A 16,933-nucleotide genomic window follows, 5' to 3' on the forward strand; every position below is an offset into this window, starting at 1 on the left:
CATCTCCAACAATTTTAATTTTGTAAGTGAGAATCTACATGTTGATTTTTTATACAGTAACCTTACTTGAATCCAACGTTTTAGATCCTGAGAAGGAAGAATTTTAGCAACAGGGGTGAATTCCAGAGATGTGAACATTTAAGACTGAAATGAAAATGAAGAAGCCCCTTAAGACTGAGGAGTCAAGAACTCACTTTGACTTTACCGAATTCTCCTGTTTATTCCCAACTGCTCACCACTAACCCAGTGCTACCTCCCCACAGCATATCAACCATTGCTCTTCCTTTACTTGGTTTATTCACACCTGAATCATATAACCAGGACTTGTGTTTTTCTGACCAAAGCCATGTTGTATTGGATATTAGGAGCCTCATTTAAAAAATGAAGCCTAAGGAATTACGTACTGAAGGAAGTAGGGGAGGAAATGGGCCTCACAATTATTCTGAAGTGGTTCTCCTCCTCTGTAGGCTTCACGACAAAGGCTTTTCCAAACTTATGAAAACAGCAAACAGGATCTTTCAATATTATATTCATATGCAAATGACTAATCTGTGCTAACAGGCCAGCGGGCCCTGTCCGTCATAGAAGATGTAAAATCACTGAGACAGCCTAAGATTTGAGAACACTGCCACCACATTTAGCCTCTACCTTGTTTGAATACCTTTCTTATTCAACTGCTTGTCTGAGGTTTCATATTTATGTAACTCAATTGCATGAATGAAGTCTGCAGCTAAAAATATCCAAGCATTGGGCTTTTTGTAGGCAGGTACTATGAGTTTAGTTCTTCAGTCTCCTGCAAATTGGCTCACGGGCTTTGGGAGACTCACTCAGCGTTTCTGAGTTCCAAATGCCAGTCCTGCAAGATCTCATGAGATCTGAATGAGATACTTCATGTGAACATGTGATTAATGCTTCAGGACACAAACCTAGCGCTCATTCAGTCTGAGTTGGACACTTCAGATTGGATTTCCCAAGCTTTTCCAAAAAGTGTATAAAACCCACACCCATTTAAATGGTGCTAGAATCAAACCCATGACCTTCTGTATACTAGGCAAGCCTGATGTCTGCTTTTCAGGGCTAATCCAGCCATACTTGCATATTTACCTACAAGTCAATAGATTAAATAGCTCAATATCCAATTTCCAGTCTTCTAAACACTTAAAAGCCAAAAGTGACTATGTCTAAGATGATGTACTGATTTTTATTGAATTTTTTTAATTTCCTGGGATTGTGTTATAAATAAATCATGCACACACACTATGTTTTTGTTTATATTTATTTTTATAATTTTTAGAGACTGGGGCCTAGAAAATTTGACTGAAGTAGATTCTCATATATCTGAAAATAAGAATGGAAGATAAGATTGATTGCACTTGACTTTATTTCTTTTTTTTAAGTAATTTTATTAAATTATAAAAGTTTCCATTTCTGCCCCTCCTCCGACCACCCTCCCACTCCCCCCACTCCCTCTCCTCCTCCCTCTCCATCCCTAAGAGCAGTCAGGGTTTCCTGCCCTGTGGGAAGTTCAAGTTCCTCCCCCCTCCCTCCAGGTCCAGGAAGGTGAGTGTCCAGACAGACTGGATCCGCAAAATCCAGTATATGCAGTAGAAACAAGTCCCATTAGGAATTCCTTTTTTACCCGAGTGATTGTTTAGAACATTTTCTGGGGGAGTTGAATTGCATTATAGCATTTAAATATATGCACTATCCAAGTCAGAAAAGTTATGGCACCATATGCTTAATTTCTAACACAGAAAAATTAACAAAGTTCTAATTGTGCTAGAGTTTCTCAATTCTGTTGCTCCATCCTATTACTTGGTATAAAAGGTGTTATGAAAATTCAAAGCCCTTTATTTGGGTTGTGAGTATTTATTTTTACCCACTGTTACTTGGTAGGTTTTCAAAAGGGAAGGAAGCACCCTGCAATTCTCTTTTTGGAAATCTCATGTTCAAAAGCACACACAAATTTCTCATAGCTACAAAGAAGACTTTCATTTTGAAATTTCCTTGTACGACAGAGTATAAGGGCTTTCAAATCATCGGCGTCTGTTAATATCCTGTCTGTCAATAAGAGGTGTACTGGGATAGATGCTCTACCTCAATGTTACACACAGCTTAAGTTAGGAAGGGATTGATAGTTTCTTCATGTGTAATAGTGCTTCTATTTGTGTTTGAAGGACTCTAAAATATTCATTTTCTTTTTAACCTTCCCAAGGTGCCTCTATTTTCCCTAAGCTTCTGTAATTGCATGGGAAATAACATTGTTGATATCATTTTGCAACGAGTGGAATGGCTATGGAAAGAGGAGCTGATTGTCTTTCCTCGTACTTGGATCTGACAGAGTTCATGTTGCTCTGTTTCTCCGGATCATCTGTGCCTTCTTTCTGTGGCCCCAACAGAGTCTCGGAGTGAATGAGAGACAAGAAGTGTTCAGTGGGATCTGCAGCTCATAGAAACACACCCGCTGAACACATCCACTGAACAACACATCCCCTGAACACATCCACTGAACAACACATCCCCTGAACACATCCACTGAACACATCCACTGAACAACACATCCCCTGAACACATCCACTGAACAACACATCCACTGAACAACATATCCACTGAACAACACATCCCCTGAACACATCCACTGAACAACATATCCACTGAACAACACATCCACTGAACAACATATCCACTGAACACATCCACTGAGCAACACATCCACTGAACTCATCCACTGAACAACACATCCACGGAACAGTGCACCCACTGAACAACACATCCCCTGAACACATCCACTGAACAACACATCCACTGAACAGCGAATCCACTAAACAACACATCCACTGTATACATCCCCTGAACACATTCACTGAACACATCCACTGAATACACCCCCTGAACACATTTACTGAACAACACATTCACTGAACACATTTACTGAACAACACATCCACAGAACAGATTCATGAACACATTCACTGTGGGAACTGCCTAGGACTGACAATCAACCTCATCCAAACATTATTTGGAAGTGATCAATGCTACAAACAGTCTGAGTGGTTAAATGCAGTTAAGGAACTTTTCTTTTAAGTTGATTTAAAAGCTGCTCTGTTTTCTGTTCATGAAATAAGGTTTTAAAGGAAGGATTGGTGGGGAAACCTTATCTGGAAGATTGGAGCTTTGGTGTATGAATTTTTAGGGAACTTAATTCAGTTGAGAGCTGCAGTGATTACTGATTATTGCCCACTTTGGTTTGTGCATTTTATAAATGGGTGATGTTTTAAGTTTGCACCACCAAAGGCAATGTAAATTCATTACAATGTCACTCATCACCTTCTTGGAAGCTATACATATCTTAAATTTTATAGTGTGTATCATGTGATTCAAATATAATTTATATATATATATATATATATATATATATATATATATATATATATATATATAGTGGGAGTGGAGTTTGAAACCAGTGTCTTATGAAATCTAGGAAAGCACTAAATTTGAATATTCTTCAACAATTCAGAACCAAGTTTATTATTTTTGGAATAATGTAGCATAATAATTACAAGTGAAAAAACCCATGACTGTATTGATCTCACATTCTTATTACTTTGCATTTTTTTTATCAAAACAGAGAGAAAACTTACATCCTAGCTTCACTCCATACCTTCATACTTGGAAATTTTAGTGTCTCTTTAGCCAAGACTAATTTTTTATAGTTTAAAAACTAAGACAGTTCCAGGTACCTTCTTCTAACATTTTCATTTCTTTTATTAGTTTTAATTTCTGTGTGTCAGAGATGATCAAGTAATACATTTTCTCCTTTAAAAGTTATATAGGACAAGGTTAGAGAGAAGACTCAGAGTGAGTAGCATGCACTGCTCTTGCAGAGGGACCAGAGTTCAAATCCCAGCACCCGTGTTGGGTAGCTCACACAGAACTGTTATTCTAGCTCCAGAAGGATTGCTGTCTCTGGCTTCTGTGGGCACCGGCCCGAGGAAGTTCACAAACCCACCCACAGACAGTCTGTTTGATAATACGGCTTAATGAAAATCTGAACTCTTCTGTAGGTTTTCATGTCTTTGTTCACAAAACTTACCGGCACAGAAGAGGAAAAATTGCTATAATTTTTACTTTTTTTCATGGGAATTTCCTCTGTTGCATGGGAGAAGCTGAACGCGTTTATGCTCTGTTAAACATAGTGACATTTTTAGATCAGCAGAAATCTAGGTCAGACTTCTGTAGTCTTCAAAGTATTACCTTTCATTAGAAGCAAAATGGGAACTCAAGTGTCTCAAAGCAACCCCTGGATCGTTCATTAAGTTGATGAATTCTTAGATATGTGGTACAAAGGAAAGTATCTGAAGGGTTCTGCTATTATGAAAATGATCGAGGAACCAATTTTCAGTGGATTTTATCCTTGGTGAAAATACATTCCTTTGTAGCATTAGATAACATGGCCTTTGTTTGTGCGTTATTATGAAAGGCAAGACAGAGATTTCTGTGGAGCCAGAGTAACCAGTAAAGTGGTCTATATTTTACTATATGGCTCTGTGCAGAAACCAGTCAGTAGAAATGCTGACTACTTAGTGAAATCTTGATAAAACAAAAATGCTTGACCTTGATTTTGATGACAAACACATATGTTTCGTCTTGCAGGCTCGATGGCCAAGTCAATGGATTCACCAAAAATCTACTCAAGGAGTCCACGAGAACCTCTGTCTATTCTTATGCGGCCAGAAACAGCCTCAGGTACTAAAACCAATGACAAAGCCAATGACAGGACCATCCTTCTGTTTATTTGTTCACATGCAAGCTAGCCATTATTTTTAAAGCCTGGAACTTCTATATGCAAATATACCCTTACATGAAATTGTTGAATCAGCAGGTCGATTATTGCTGGGATGCTCATAGAAGAATATAAAATGTGATGGTTGCTTTAAAGTCTACAATTATATAAAACATGATTGTGACATCAATATTGACATTCTTTTAGAGATTTATTGATTCTATTTTATGTGCATATGTACATACATGAGTCTATGTATGTGAATCACACATGTGCTGGTTCCCATAGAGTCCAGAAAGTATCATATCCCTGGAACTGGTATTACAGATGATTGGGAGCCGCCCAATGTGGGGACTGGGAACCAAACCTGTGTTCCCTGCAACAAATGCTCTTACCTACTGAGCCATCTCTCCAACCTGGGAATTCACATTCTTGAACGAGATCTGTCAGACTATATTACTAAATCCGAGGTTTGAAGAATCAATTAAAGTCCACTTTTAACTCAAGGTTTATGGGAGAAATTTATGGCTTAGAAATGAACGGTGCATCAGGGAAACAGACACTAAAGTACAGTGCGTGAATAGATAAATCTGTCTTCATGCTCTAAGACAAATTTACTGAATTATAAGTTCTCACAATAGTAATAACAATGTAGAACAAGACAGTGGATGGTAAGAATGGGAGAGGTGGCAAAATTCTGCAGGAGTTGATTAATAACACTTGAACATTTTCATTTAAACATTTGGTTTCTATTTCTTCTAAGGTGTGTACATATATGTATACACACATACACACCTTAGAAGAAATATATATATATATTATATATATATATTTTACCTTTTGCATTGAATTGGAAAATAGTTTTGTTTTTATCTTCCTCACAAGTGATATTTTAACATGAAACTAAATGGTTTTATTGTAGCCCCAATGCTGGTACCAGGAATGTTGGCCCTAAGGACACCGTTGTCTACACAAGGACGTATGTGGAGAATAGGTAACGGAAAAGTGCTTCAGACATTTCACTTCTTTTTATAGCTGTGTAATGATCTGTGCTGTGTAAGAGGTGCTACTATTTCAGGGTGTGAGCTTTCATAGAGAAGAGAGTTTAAGAATATTGTTAAGTTCTGCGCATGCAATATTTATGTTGTTGCCAATGTTAAACAGTTGATAAGTAACTTATTGTCATTGTATATACTCAAAAGTATTTCAAATATGTTGATGAAAGCTTCTGTCCTGCCTAGTCCTGCAGTCATTCAGTTCCAAAGAAACTCACAGAGGCTTATATTAATTATAAACTGTCTGGCCTACTACCTTAGGCTTATTACTAACTACCTCTTGCAATTTAAATTAACCCATAATTCTTGTCTATGTTTAGCCACGTGACCTGGTACCCCTTCTCAGTGCAGCTTTCTCATCTTGCTTTCTCTGAGTCTGGTTGGTGACTGACTCTTTACTTTTCTTCTTCCTAGAATTCTCATAGTCTGTTCATCCCACCTATACTTCCTGCCTGGCTACTGACCAATCAGCATTTTATTAAGCCAATACAAGTGACAAATCTTTACAGTGTACAAGAGTATTATCCCACAGCACAAATAACTAATAAGGAAATAATAGGACAGGTACTCAAATGTTATTGCATAAATGTATATTACCATTTGGTTATAACAACCTTTTAATTTGAATCACCTTAATTCAAAGACTCTAGCTACTATTTGCACCCAATCTAATATAGAAAAGAAGCTGCATCTTTAGGTCAGCTTATCATGGACTAAATGGCAGGAATCCGTTTCCTATAAAACTGTCTGCTTGGAATGATGAATGTTGACAAAGGTGACAATGGGGGTCATGGATTCACACACATTTTATTTTCAAGGAGTATTAAAAAATGAGAATTAGCCTAATTATAGGGTAATATAATGGCAAAGCGCACAAATGGAGACACATGTGACATGTGTAAATTTACTTCAGAGAAGCCCAAGACAACAGTTCAGGGGAATCTCCATGTGTGTGGGAGCTCCCAGGGTCAACACAGTGCCTTTCTGGGTCAAACCCATGTGTAACTTACACATACAGTTTCCAAAGTAATTAAATTCTGAATTCAAATCTTGCTCTATTGTGACTTCAGTAATTCCTACTAACTTTTAATTAAATTAAGTGATAAAAAATGTAACGGAAAAATTAAATAGGTTAGAACATGAAAGAAATAGGCATAGATAGATAGATAGATAGATGATAGATAGATAGATAGATAGATGACAGATAGATAGACAGACAGACAGACAGACAGACAGCATGAGGATGATATATAGTAAAGACAAGACACAAAATATTGGCAAGTAGGATAAAAGTAATAGGCATTTATTCTACACTTACATGGCACTGTTTTCACACATTAGTAACCCTAGGGATAGCACATTAATACATTTTAATTTCTAAAGAAGTGTCTCACTGAAACTAAGGCCAACAACTGTGGTATCTATTTTTAAGAAACAGTAAATCTCTAGAATTAGGAATAGTCTACTAACTACTATTTTCCAGCTTATTTTTACTTATTAAATAGTTGATTGAAAATATTGACTTGATTTGTACAAGTACAGAAACTAAACCATGTTTGAACAATTCAGCCCTGTTGGCTATGGTTCGCTTTTGTAAACTACTGTGCATATGTTATTGGAATATCTCTGTGTGTGTGTGTACAGACAGCAATTTTCAAATGCAGTTTCTGGGCTGGATTCAACAGTATCACTTCAGACTTGTTGCAAGCAAACAAAAATTACTTGGCCCCATCTCAGACCTGAAGAATCAGAAACTCTGCCACTATGGTCCCAGCTGTGTTTTTAACAAATTCAACATGCTTTGACGCAAATGCAGATTCGAGAAGTGTAGCTATAAAAGATAATATTGTGTTGTGTCAGACCAGGAAAGTGTAGGGTAGAATAATCTGAAACGATGGATTTGCTACTGTTTGTTACCCTAACATGACCATGATGTACCACAAATACCTCTAACTTTCTTAAACTCTGCTCTACCAGATGGCACAGTATACTGTGATGTCTCTAGAGTTAGGTTCAGGATTGAGCTATTATTTGTCATTTACATACCCAATAGCCTTGGTAAAAGTGCTGTGTGCATATGTGTGTGTGTGTGTGTGTGTGTGTGTGTGTGTGTGTGTGTGTGCTGGTATTTTAATTTATATTATACTATTTTACTTACATAAATTACTTAATTGGTTAATTTCCACAGTGCTAAGAATTGAATTTAAGGCTTTACACATACCAAGAAATTTTTCTTAACCCCTAAACTGTTCTCCAGCTCCCTATTTAGTTTTAAACTGTCTCTCCAGGCCCTAGTTAATTTGTTTTGAGACAGGATCTTGCTAGTTTGCCTAAGCTGACCTTGAGTACACTCCACAGTCTAGGCGAGTCTTGAACTTGTGGTCTTCCTTCCTCACCTTCCACAACAGATGGGGTTACAAGCCTGTGCCTTTAGGCTAGTGAGCTTTATTTTAATAAATAAATGGGATACAAGTATATGTTCTATGAAACACAGTGATGTCATTATTGCTTATACTTAAATTTAGACTGTCTCAGCCTGTTCTGGTTTTTGTTTTTTGTTTCATTTGTTGTTTCTTTGTTTGGTAATGTGTTGACTAGCTGGGGCTTTTGCATCATTACGTCTACAAATTAAAAAATGAAATTGGAAAGACATTATCTGGGTTCGCAATACTACAAATATAATAATAATAGTAATAATAATGTTTGAAGGGAGACATGTTTTCTTACCTATGTGGGGGCAATGCTCGGGAAAACGTCCTGATTTTCACATGTCCCTATATGTTTGTTTTTAGTAGATCACCAAAGGACGGATATCAGGAAAATATCTCAGGAAAATATATACAAACTGTTTATTCAACTTCAGATAGGTAAGTATGCTTTTATTTCCATTTCAACATAAAGTGTATATATGTACATACATGCATACAAACATATGCACACTTTCATGTGCATATACACATGTGTATTTCTCTTTGTCTGCTTTTCTCGGATGGTTTTGATTGGAGACAGGTAGGAAACGGTTAGGAATATGCATGAAGAGACTACAGTACCTTTCTGCATGCAGGAACCTGCTTCCTGGCTGTTGGCTTTCACGTACCTTATTCTAGAAGACCTTTTCATGCCTTCCAAACTTCTTCTCTGCTGGTGATTTCCGAGTTCCCTGCCTGCAACTGTGGCAGCCCCTAGGTTTTATTGCTTCTCTAGACTGCCCCCAGTCCTTATTTCTGTTCCACACATGGATTCAACTCAGTTCCTAGAAGGATTAGGATGAGTATAATGCTGGATAGAGAACTGGCCCCCACTCCAGGCTTTTTCTTCTGGTGACTCCCCTTACTATTTCACATTCCATGGGGGCCTCTAGGTGATACTCAGGGGAGAGTGACTTGCAGGTCTCCTGGGATGTAAGTGAAAATCACTAGTATTTCAGCTCAACTTCTAGGAGCAGCTGTTACACAAGAACCCATTCTTTCATTGTTAGGGTTTCTCTAGCAGGGGCTGGAAACGTGACAGTCTGGAGTGAGGACATAGCTTATTTTTAGGTGTAGATTTAGCTTTTAATGCAGTGTTAGTACCTAGCTTGCACACAGTAGGTGATTCTTAAAAACATGAACTTCCACTTACCACGGGAAATAATAGCCATCCTTTCTCTGATGGCATTCCACGTCCACGGCCTCCCCAGTGCAAAGAGCATCTCATCTGAAGAGGCCATTTCTTCTTTCTTTGTATTTCTGGATCTTGATCAGTACTGGCAGAACGAGATGATAATGTGGAGACACAATTTTCTCCTTTTGATGTGCTTGTAGTCTTGAATGGGAAGCTTTGTTATGTACATATATGTGTGAACATATGAACAATTCATAGGAAAATATTTGCCAGGCATGTGTATGCAAGTAATGGTAGAATAAATTAAGAGTTGTAAATATTTATAAATAAACTATCATGTAATTTGCACGTACATATGGATCATTGTATACTTTACATACATGTAAATCTTTTTACATCTCTCTATATGTATCTAGTGATTAGGATGATGCAATTAGAATGACTGGACGTATAAGACCAGACAAGGTTTAACTACTTTTCACACCTTTCCACTCACGCTCTCTTCCCCTCAATTCCCCTTTTCTCTGCTCGCTCTCTTGGGCTCCTGGGCATGACATCACTTCAACTCAGGAGGTTAGAAGGCCTCACAGTCAGGCTAATAACTCTCTGGGTCGCGGTCCTTCCGTGCAGATCGCCTCACTGGCTGCACGAGAGCAGCCATTCCCTTGCTGTTCTTTGTCCCTGCTTTCGTTTCTTTAGAGTGTCACAGATGATAACAACCTGGCTTCTCTCAGGATGAACTGAGTTTGCAAAGTAAAGCACATGGGAAGATGTGCTGGACACAACATAGACTATATCATATACAGTATAAAACACACCATATACTATATATAGTATATAGTACATCATATGCTATATGAGTAGTGTGCTTTACATAGATTATTACATCCATGTATAGTCAGTGTCATCAGAACAGGTCTCTTGGTAGCATAGTAAGAGTTAGGGTACAGGGATGCAGATCATGACAAAATTATTTTATGTGTGCAATATACAAGTATTGGCTATTTTTATTTCATTATCTCTTCCTGTATGGTACTCTTGAAGCTTTGGACCTACTTGCTAACAATGCCTCAAGCTGGACAAGACTACTGGAAGCTGTTTAAGACAATTTTATGATCTTTCAAAAGAAAAAGGGCCTCTAGTTAAGGTTCTGGCATAACTTAAGATTTTTTTTTTTTACTGTGTGGATCATATCTATAGTTCATTTGTTGTTGAATATTAAGTTTCTAAAATAAGTAAGAAAAACTACTTTTCTCTCATATAATTGGTGGCGGGTCCTACCTACCTTCCTTCAGAGAACAAATTAATCCTGTCATCATCTATAGCCCTGCATCCTACTTCTCGCCGTGGTACCAAGAGCAGTGTTAGGATGACAAATAGCGTCATCATTTGTGAGTTCATAAACACATTCCTGAACGGGTTTCTAATTTGGGCCGATTGAATGCTTTCAGAATTAAAATCTTACATTAATCTGCTGCAAAATTTCCCTATGCAGTGTGTAAAGTAATATATGTAAATTAGTTAAACAGTTCTTCTAGCTTCAAGGACTGCTTTTGTTCCAGTTCAACTGGGAAACTGAGCATCCTTTCCTGCCCAGACGTACTCTTGATCGCTACTAAATTAATAACCTGAGACTTTTCCCTTGTGCTGCTTCCTTGACACTGTTATAGAATTAATCCTATCATGAAAATAAGTACACAGCCTGCTTTTGGATGTTAGTGGGATTCCTAAAGCTCCACCAGGATCAACACGTTCCCACGTGATTTTACAGGAAATATGCCTGTCCTTACATGAGGGCAATTTTGAATGGTTTTTAATTCTTATGTCACTACAGGTCTGTCATTGAAAGAGATATGTGCACTTACTGCCGCAAGCCCTTGGGGGTAGAAACCAAAATGATTTTAGATGAGTTGCAGATCTGCTGCCATTCCACCTGCTTTAAGGTAAACATGTGCTTTCTTCATGTTACTAAGAGTAAGGTTGCACCATGACGAGAAAGTACATTTCTTTATTGAGATGCTTAGAACGAAGTTAAAACTTTAAACGCTGTCTAATCTACATTAATAGTATGCGACTTAAGTATTTCTTCATGTTCTACAGTTTCAGCCTCAAAGGTCTATAATTACTACCTTAGCTTTAGGCTTAGAATTCGTTCCTTTCACATCCCTTGGCCAGGAAACTTAAGTCTCTGGAAAAGATGAATACTCGTGCATTAACATTTTAATAAACAATGTATTGCAGCAGATATATAACAGAATCAGTCCTGGAAAACAGATCATTGAGAATAAGCCTAGCAGCTCTCTAGTCATGAGCTCAGGACTCAGGCCTCACAGTGGTTTAAGCTTAGTTTGCTGTTGAGACCGTGGTTAATTGCGGCTTAACGAGGAACAGAAATATTCGATAGCAAATGCATCCAAGTTTGGTTCAAATTAGCTCATTGTTCTCCCCTCCAACAGTGGTGTTGTGCCGGTCACATATCTCTCAGGGTATTTGCATGGGCACTGCACTTGGAATCTGAAAACCTCAGTCTGCCTCTGCCCTTCAGTATGGTCCATGTGACTTTGGGCAATCATGGAAATGACAACAGCTTTGGTTTCCTTACCTGTAAAATAGACCATTGAGTAGGCTGTGGTTCTCAATGCCAATTGAGAGTTATAGTCATAGGTATTGATTAAGGAAAAAAATATCTTAGAACACCCAGACTTAAAATTTAAGATTTCAGAGGTTAGTTTTGGATACTGGGGGTCTTCAAAGCTTTTTAGGTTTGTCTAATATGAATTCAAATTGAAAAAATCACTTGTCTGAGTCTGGGTCCTTTCTAGTTATGGACCTGTGATGACCCATCTACTGATGAAAAATATTTACTTTAGCCAATGAGAGGTACTCCTTTGCCCATTGATTGTTTGTCCACCAATTACCTAGCCATCAGAAACATGGGGCACTATTTGAATCAACAGTTGGCAGGAGAGCTTAGCATGTGTGCTACATTGCAGCCAATCTGAAGACCTGAGTTTGATTCTTAGAACCCACATTCTGTAAAGAAAAAATTATGTCCCACAAGTTGTCCTCTGGTCTCTCCTCCTGAGCCTCATAGCACATTATGCGTCCAGTAAATAAATATTAAAAAAACAAACTAAATCACAGCCTAACGTAGCATTATAAAATATAATCTGAAAATGAAAACTAATATTTGATTATAACATGAAGGTTTTCTAATTTCAAGATATATTCCCTTAAATAAAAGCATATACCTTAAAAATTTTAAATCAGTATGCCCAGAATCTTTTAAATAGGAAAATTTCCTGGTTATTTAAATAGGAATAAATTTCATTTATTATATTTTAAGTGATTCATTTCCATTTTAGGCATTAGGGCCTAGGAGAGAACAAAAATGTTCCTCATGCTCATAGAAAAAGACAAATTGTTCTCCAGCCATGGTAACAGAGAACCGCTTAAGCTAGTTTAAATGTTTAATAAACCAATCAAAGGCAATTTGCTCTGGTGAATTCATCTTGAAAGCCAACCAGCAACTCACATTTGGAAGTTGGCCAATCAGCAGCAGACGGGTCTGAAAAAGAATAGAGTCCAACCCTTTCCATAACACCCCACCCCGTCCCTGTGTCATCAGCAATTTGTTTGGTTGGGCACCTTGTGGCCGAATCGCACAGCTCTCCCTAGTGGAAGGAAATGATAAATGCACCGCTGCCTTTTTGTTTGAGACATCGATGGTTACCCTGTCCTTGTCATAGTCAATTTGTGAAAAATTCTGTCTGCTCCTCGGCGAGCTCTGCAGAAAGCCTCGGGGGTAAAGATTCCCTGAACTGTACCTGCGTGTGGAAGGATGCTATCTGAGAAATTTGGTGTGTGGTGATCGGAAAACACACCGAGTTTCCCTGTGGCCTCTCTTCGGGGCTGTCTGTGAGGTCTTTCTCGGGAGGGTGGTCTCAGAAGAACCGAAGGGTTTTTCTATCCCCGCTCCCTTGAGGATACATTCTCTGTCTGCAGTATAACCCTGATATATTGTTTTCTTTAGTGTGAAATATGCAAACGGCCTTTGGAAAACCTGCAAGCCGGCGACAGTATCTGGATTTATAGGCAGACTATACATTGTGAGCCCTGCTACTCTAACGTGATGGGTAAGTGTCCACTCTGCCAGCAGCAATCATTCCTAACTAACGCGGGCAACTATTTCGTATTGATGAGTAGGAAATATTCCAGTAAATTTCAACATCTTACTAAATATAGCTATTGAAAAAGTAAGTGGCAGATAGTTAAACCATGACAGCATTTGGTTTAATGACATCAATCAGTCAATACTGATACTAATTTTTTGTTTTTTGGTATTGGTCGGGATACGGTGTAAACAAGGAAGCCATTTATTTTAGGAAACTTTCCAGGTTGTGAAGCAGAAATGATTTTTGCTGACTAAATGACTGTTGAAGTTGAATCATTTCTGTGGATGCCCGTTTGTGCTTGGACTTGGAAGTACATTTAAAGGTAGTCTGGTAATTACAACCAATGCCTTTTAATGTGACTTTTGCCTGAAACAGTTAATTTTATATAATTCTATGTTAAATATAACATGTAAAGCTTTGTGGGTTTTTTTTGACAATGCAGGACCAAATGTTATTATAATTTGGACTTTTAATTAGCATCAGTAAGGAGAAAACAAGATGTTATGGGCATGCATTTTTAACTAAGCATGAGAAATTTAAGGGCTGATCTAAAACACATGCAGAATGTGTCTGAAAAAAAATAATGTCCTATAGGATTTAATTGATTGTTACAAGAAAGTACATTCAATTTATTTTTAGATTCAATAGTAAGTGGAACAAAATAAAAACCCAAAATGCTATTGAGGAGGAGGCTCATAATGTTCCTAGTAACAATGTTTAAAGGGCCCTTGTTCCTTCCAACTTTGCTCTGGTGGAGGAGACTCCTTGGGATTCCTCGATGGGATCAGAAGCACAGAAGTTAATGACGAATGAGTGATCTTAGTGAGCTACCCAGTGGCAGCACCTGGAACAATGTCCCGTGCCCCCATCCCATCAGGCTTCCGAACCAATGAACGGAACAAGCCTGGTTCTATTTGTACTCTGCCTTCCATGTCCTGTTTCTCAGACTCACTTTCCCTCCTAATTGTGCAGTCCTAATCAGTCCAATATTCTATGCTAATTCTTGGTGTGCAGGGGGCAACTCCAAAGCATTTTAGTCTCTTGAGAGTCCCTGACATGATGTAGGCGGTTTGTTGAGCAAGGACTCAGAAGCTACCCTGTCTTCCTCTCTTTCTATGCAAGCTCCATAGCAATGTTTTCTCTAAGAGAAATTGTACTCATAGCTCTGGCTCTCTCTTGCTTCTTAAATCTACACACCTGTTGTGTGGTACTTCATGTTTGACCAAACCCAGAGTGAAGAGCTCAGGGCTAGAAGGAGTGATAGAACGCTTGATCCAATGTAATCCCCTGGGAGAATGACTGGTTTTTTTTTTTCAAGTTTTAATAGTGGTTTTATTCTCGTATTGATTTGTGTATCTAATTTTGTTTTTGAATTTTCAGCCAAGTGGATTCAGTAACACTGAGAAGTGGAAATGAAGATGAAAAGCCTTCGCTGAGGAATTTAAAGCTACATTTTTAAGAATATATAATCTAGAAAGGGATTCACATTGAGGATTATCTCTTGTATCAACAATTTTGTTATTGCACAAATAATGTAATTACTTTGAATAAGATCGCATACATGAGAAGAGCCATGTGGTATTTGACAAGATCTAGTGATAAAACCTCACATAGTTCTTGCTACCGAAGTCAATGGCAGAGAGTATTGTCACCCCTGCACAGGCCAGCACTGCTCCATATTTAGCTGCCCATCATGATTTTCAATAACCAAGTTTCCCATCTTCTCACCTATATTCCCTTAATAGTTTGTTTTAGCGCTTTATTGATACCCTGACAAATAGGCTGATATAAGCAAGATATACTTCTTCTTTTTCCCACAAATGAAAATGCACGTAGAAATTTTCTTACAAAATTTTTCAAGAAGAGCAATGTAACAAGTTGTTTGAAACTTTGAAAGTCACCTAAAGTTCCCAGACTTCTGTGATGTTCTCTATGACACCACAGACATTAGACAAAGTAATTTCTAAAGTCCTTTTTTACCTTTCCAGTTGTCTGATTATAAAAGAAATTGGAATTTCTGCTTAGAAACATATTTGTAAACAGTATTGAGATATACAAATAATTTCACCTAAGCATCATCCTTTAGTTTACGACAGGCTTATCTTTTATAGACTATTCTTAAAACTGAAATTAAGAGTTTTGTGGGTGATAGGTAAAGCCATATGATGTGTAATTTGTTAAACTTTCTTTGCATGCATTTCAAAATCTGAGAAATAATAGATATGGATTGCAAACATGTTATATGTGTTCATGTTACAGTTTATGTTTACAGAAGGCTCATGACAATAAAATGATTTTCTCTAATGTTTGAATATCATTCATTAACATTGATTCTTTTCAGTTATACTGATCACAAGTTATATTTCATACTATGAGAGTTAGCTTATTTTTAACTGCTTAAAATATAGCTTTTATTTTGAAAGAATTCTTTCGTTTTGGAGTCGAAAATTCAGTGATCATACAGGAAATCATTGTTATTGTTAACATAGAAAAATTAAGCATAGTAAGTAATTTATAGGCACATAGCAACTGTTTCTTGAAGGAAGAGTGACTGGGTTGTGGTGGGACCTGGAATTCTAAGGCACTGCTAGGCAGTTGGGAGAAAACAAGCTGGGGCAGTTAAAAGATGGCTGCACGGTTTGCAAACAGTGTTAGATTCAAATAATTATTCTCCTGTGTAATAATTTTATGCATCTGTTCCTCTTAGACACTGGTCAACAAAGTGTTAAATGCAAAATGCTTATCAAAATCAGCCATGTATAATTGTCCTATGGGGAGGGAGCCAGAAAAAACAATTAATAATAATTTGATATTCATTAATTCATGCTTGATGAGAAGCAGTGGTAATTGAGCCATATGTTTTATTGTTCCTTTATTACATGCTATCAGAGTGGATCAAAAGAAATAATTTTCTTAGAGTTGAAATTGACTGCAGAAAGCAAGGATTAAATTGCCCCCGTCTGTTTTGTAAAGTACATTAACATCTCAATGCCTCTGTAGTAATTAAAAATCATCCAAATATCATTTACAAACATAAAATCTGAAGAGAACACATTTCTCACTTTTCTATAGCGGGTTTATGGACACTTTCTTGTACAATAATGTACTAGACCAAGTCAAAGGCTGTTGAAAAAACAGAATATACACATATCAGAGAGACAAAGATTTCTGATTCATTAAGACTGCTCCATTATGTCTGAGGATTGTCTCACTATTGAAATGACAGATCCTTTAGACAATTTGGAAGATTCCTTTTTTGTCATCCATTATTCATAATACAATTGGTATATTACCCCTAGACAAGATTATCAAATCAC

The 16,933-nt window shown here is 37.5% G+C and overlaps 1 protein-coding gene across 11 annotated transcripts in view; it reads left to right on the plus strand.

Annotated features, from left to right (window-relative positions):
• Scel (sciellin) overlaps positions 1–15,920 on the plus strand; it is a 96,489-nt gene extending 80,569 nt beyond the window's left edge. For 10 of the 11 annotated variants that reach the window (XM_087912298.1, XM_087912301.1, XM_087912297.1 and 7 more), the window contains 6 exons: positions 4,654–4,746; positions 5,706–5,777; positions 8,631–8,705; positions 11,276–11,384; positions 13,475–13,577; positions 14,997–15,920. In XM_087912298.1, the coding sequence (XP_087768424.1) occupies positions 4,654–4,746; positions 5,706–5,777; positions 8,631–8,705; positions 11,276–11,384; positions 13,475–13,577; positions 14,997–15,013 (469 nt within the window). In that variant the 3' untranslated portion in view covers positions 15,014–15,920. The remainder of the gene's footprint in view (positions 1–4,653; positions 4,747–5,705; positions 5,778–8,630; positions 8,706–11,275; positions 11,385–13,474; positions 13,578–14,996) is intronic. The other variant, XM_087912294.1, reaches the window with a different exon arrangement.
• Positions 15,921–16,933: the final 1,013 nt, after the last annotated feature.

The sequence above is a fragment of the Myodes glareolus genome, chromosome 12 (genome assembly GCF_982192425.1).
Source record: "Myodes glareolus chromosome 12, mMyoGla1.1, whole genome shotgun sequence".
In the NCBI taxonomy this organism is placed as follows: Eukaryota; Metazoa; Chordata; class Mammalia; order Rodentia; family Cricetidae; genus Myodes; species Myodes glareolus.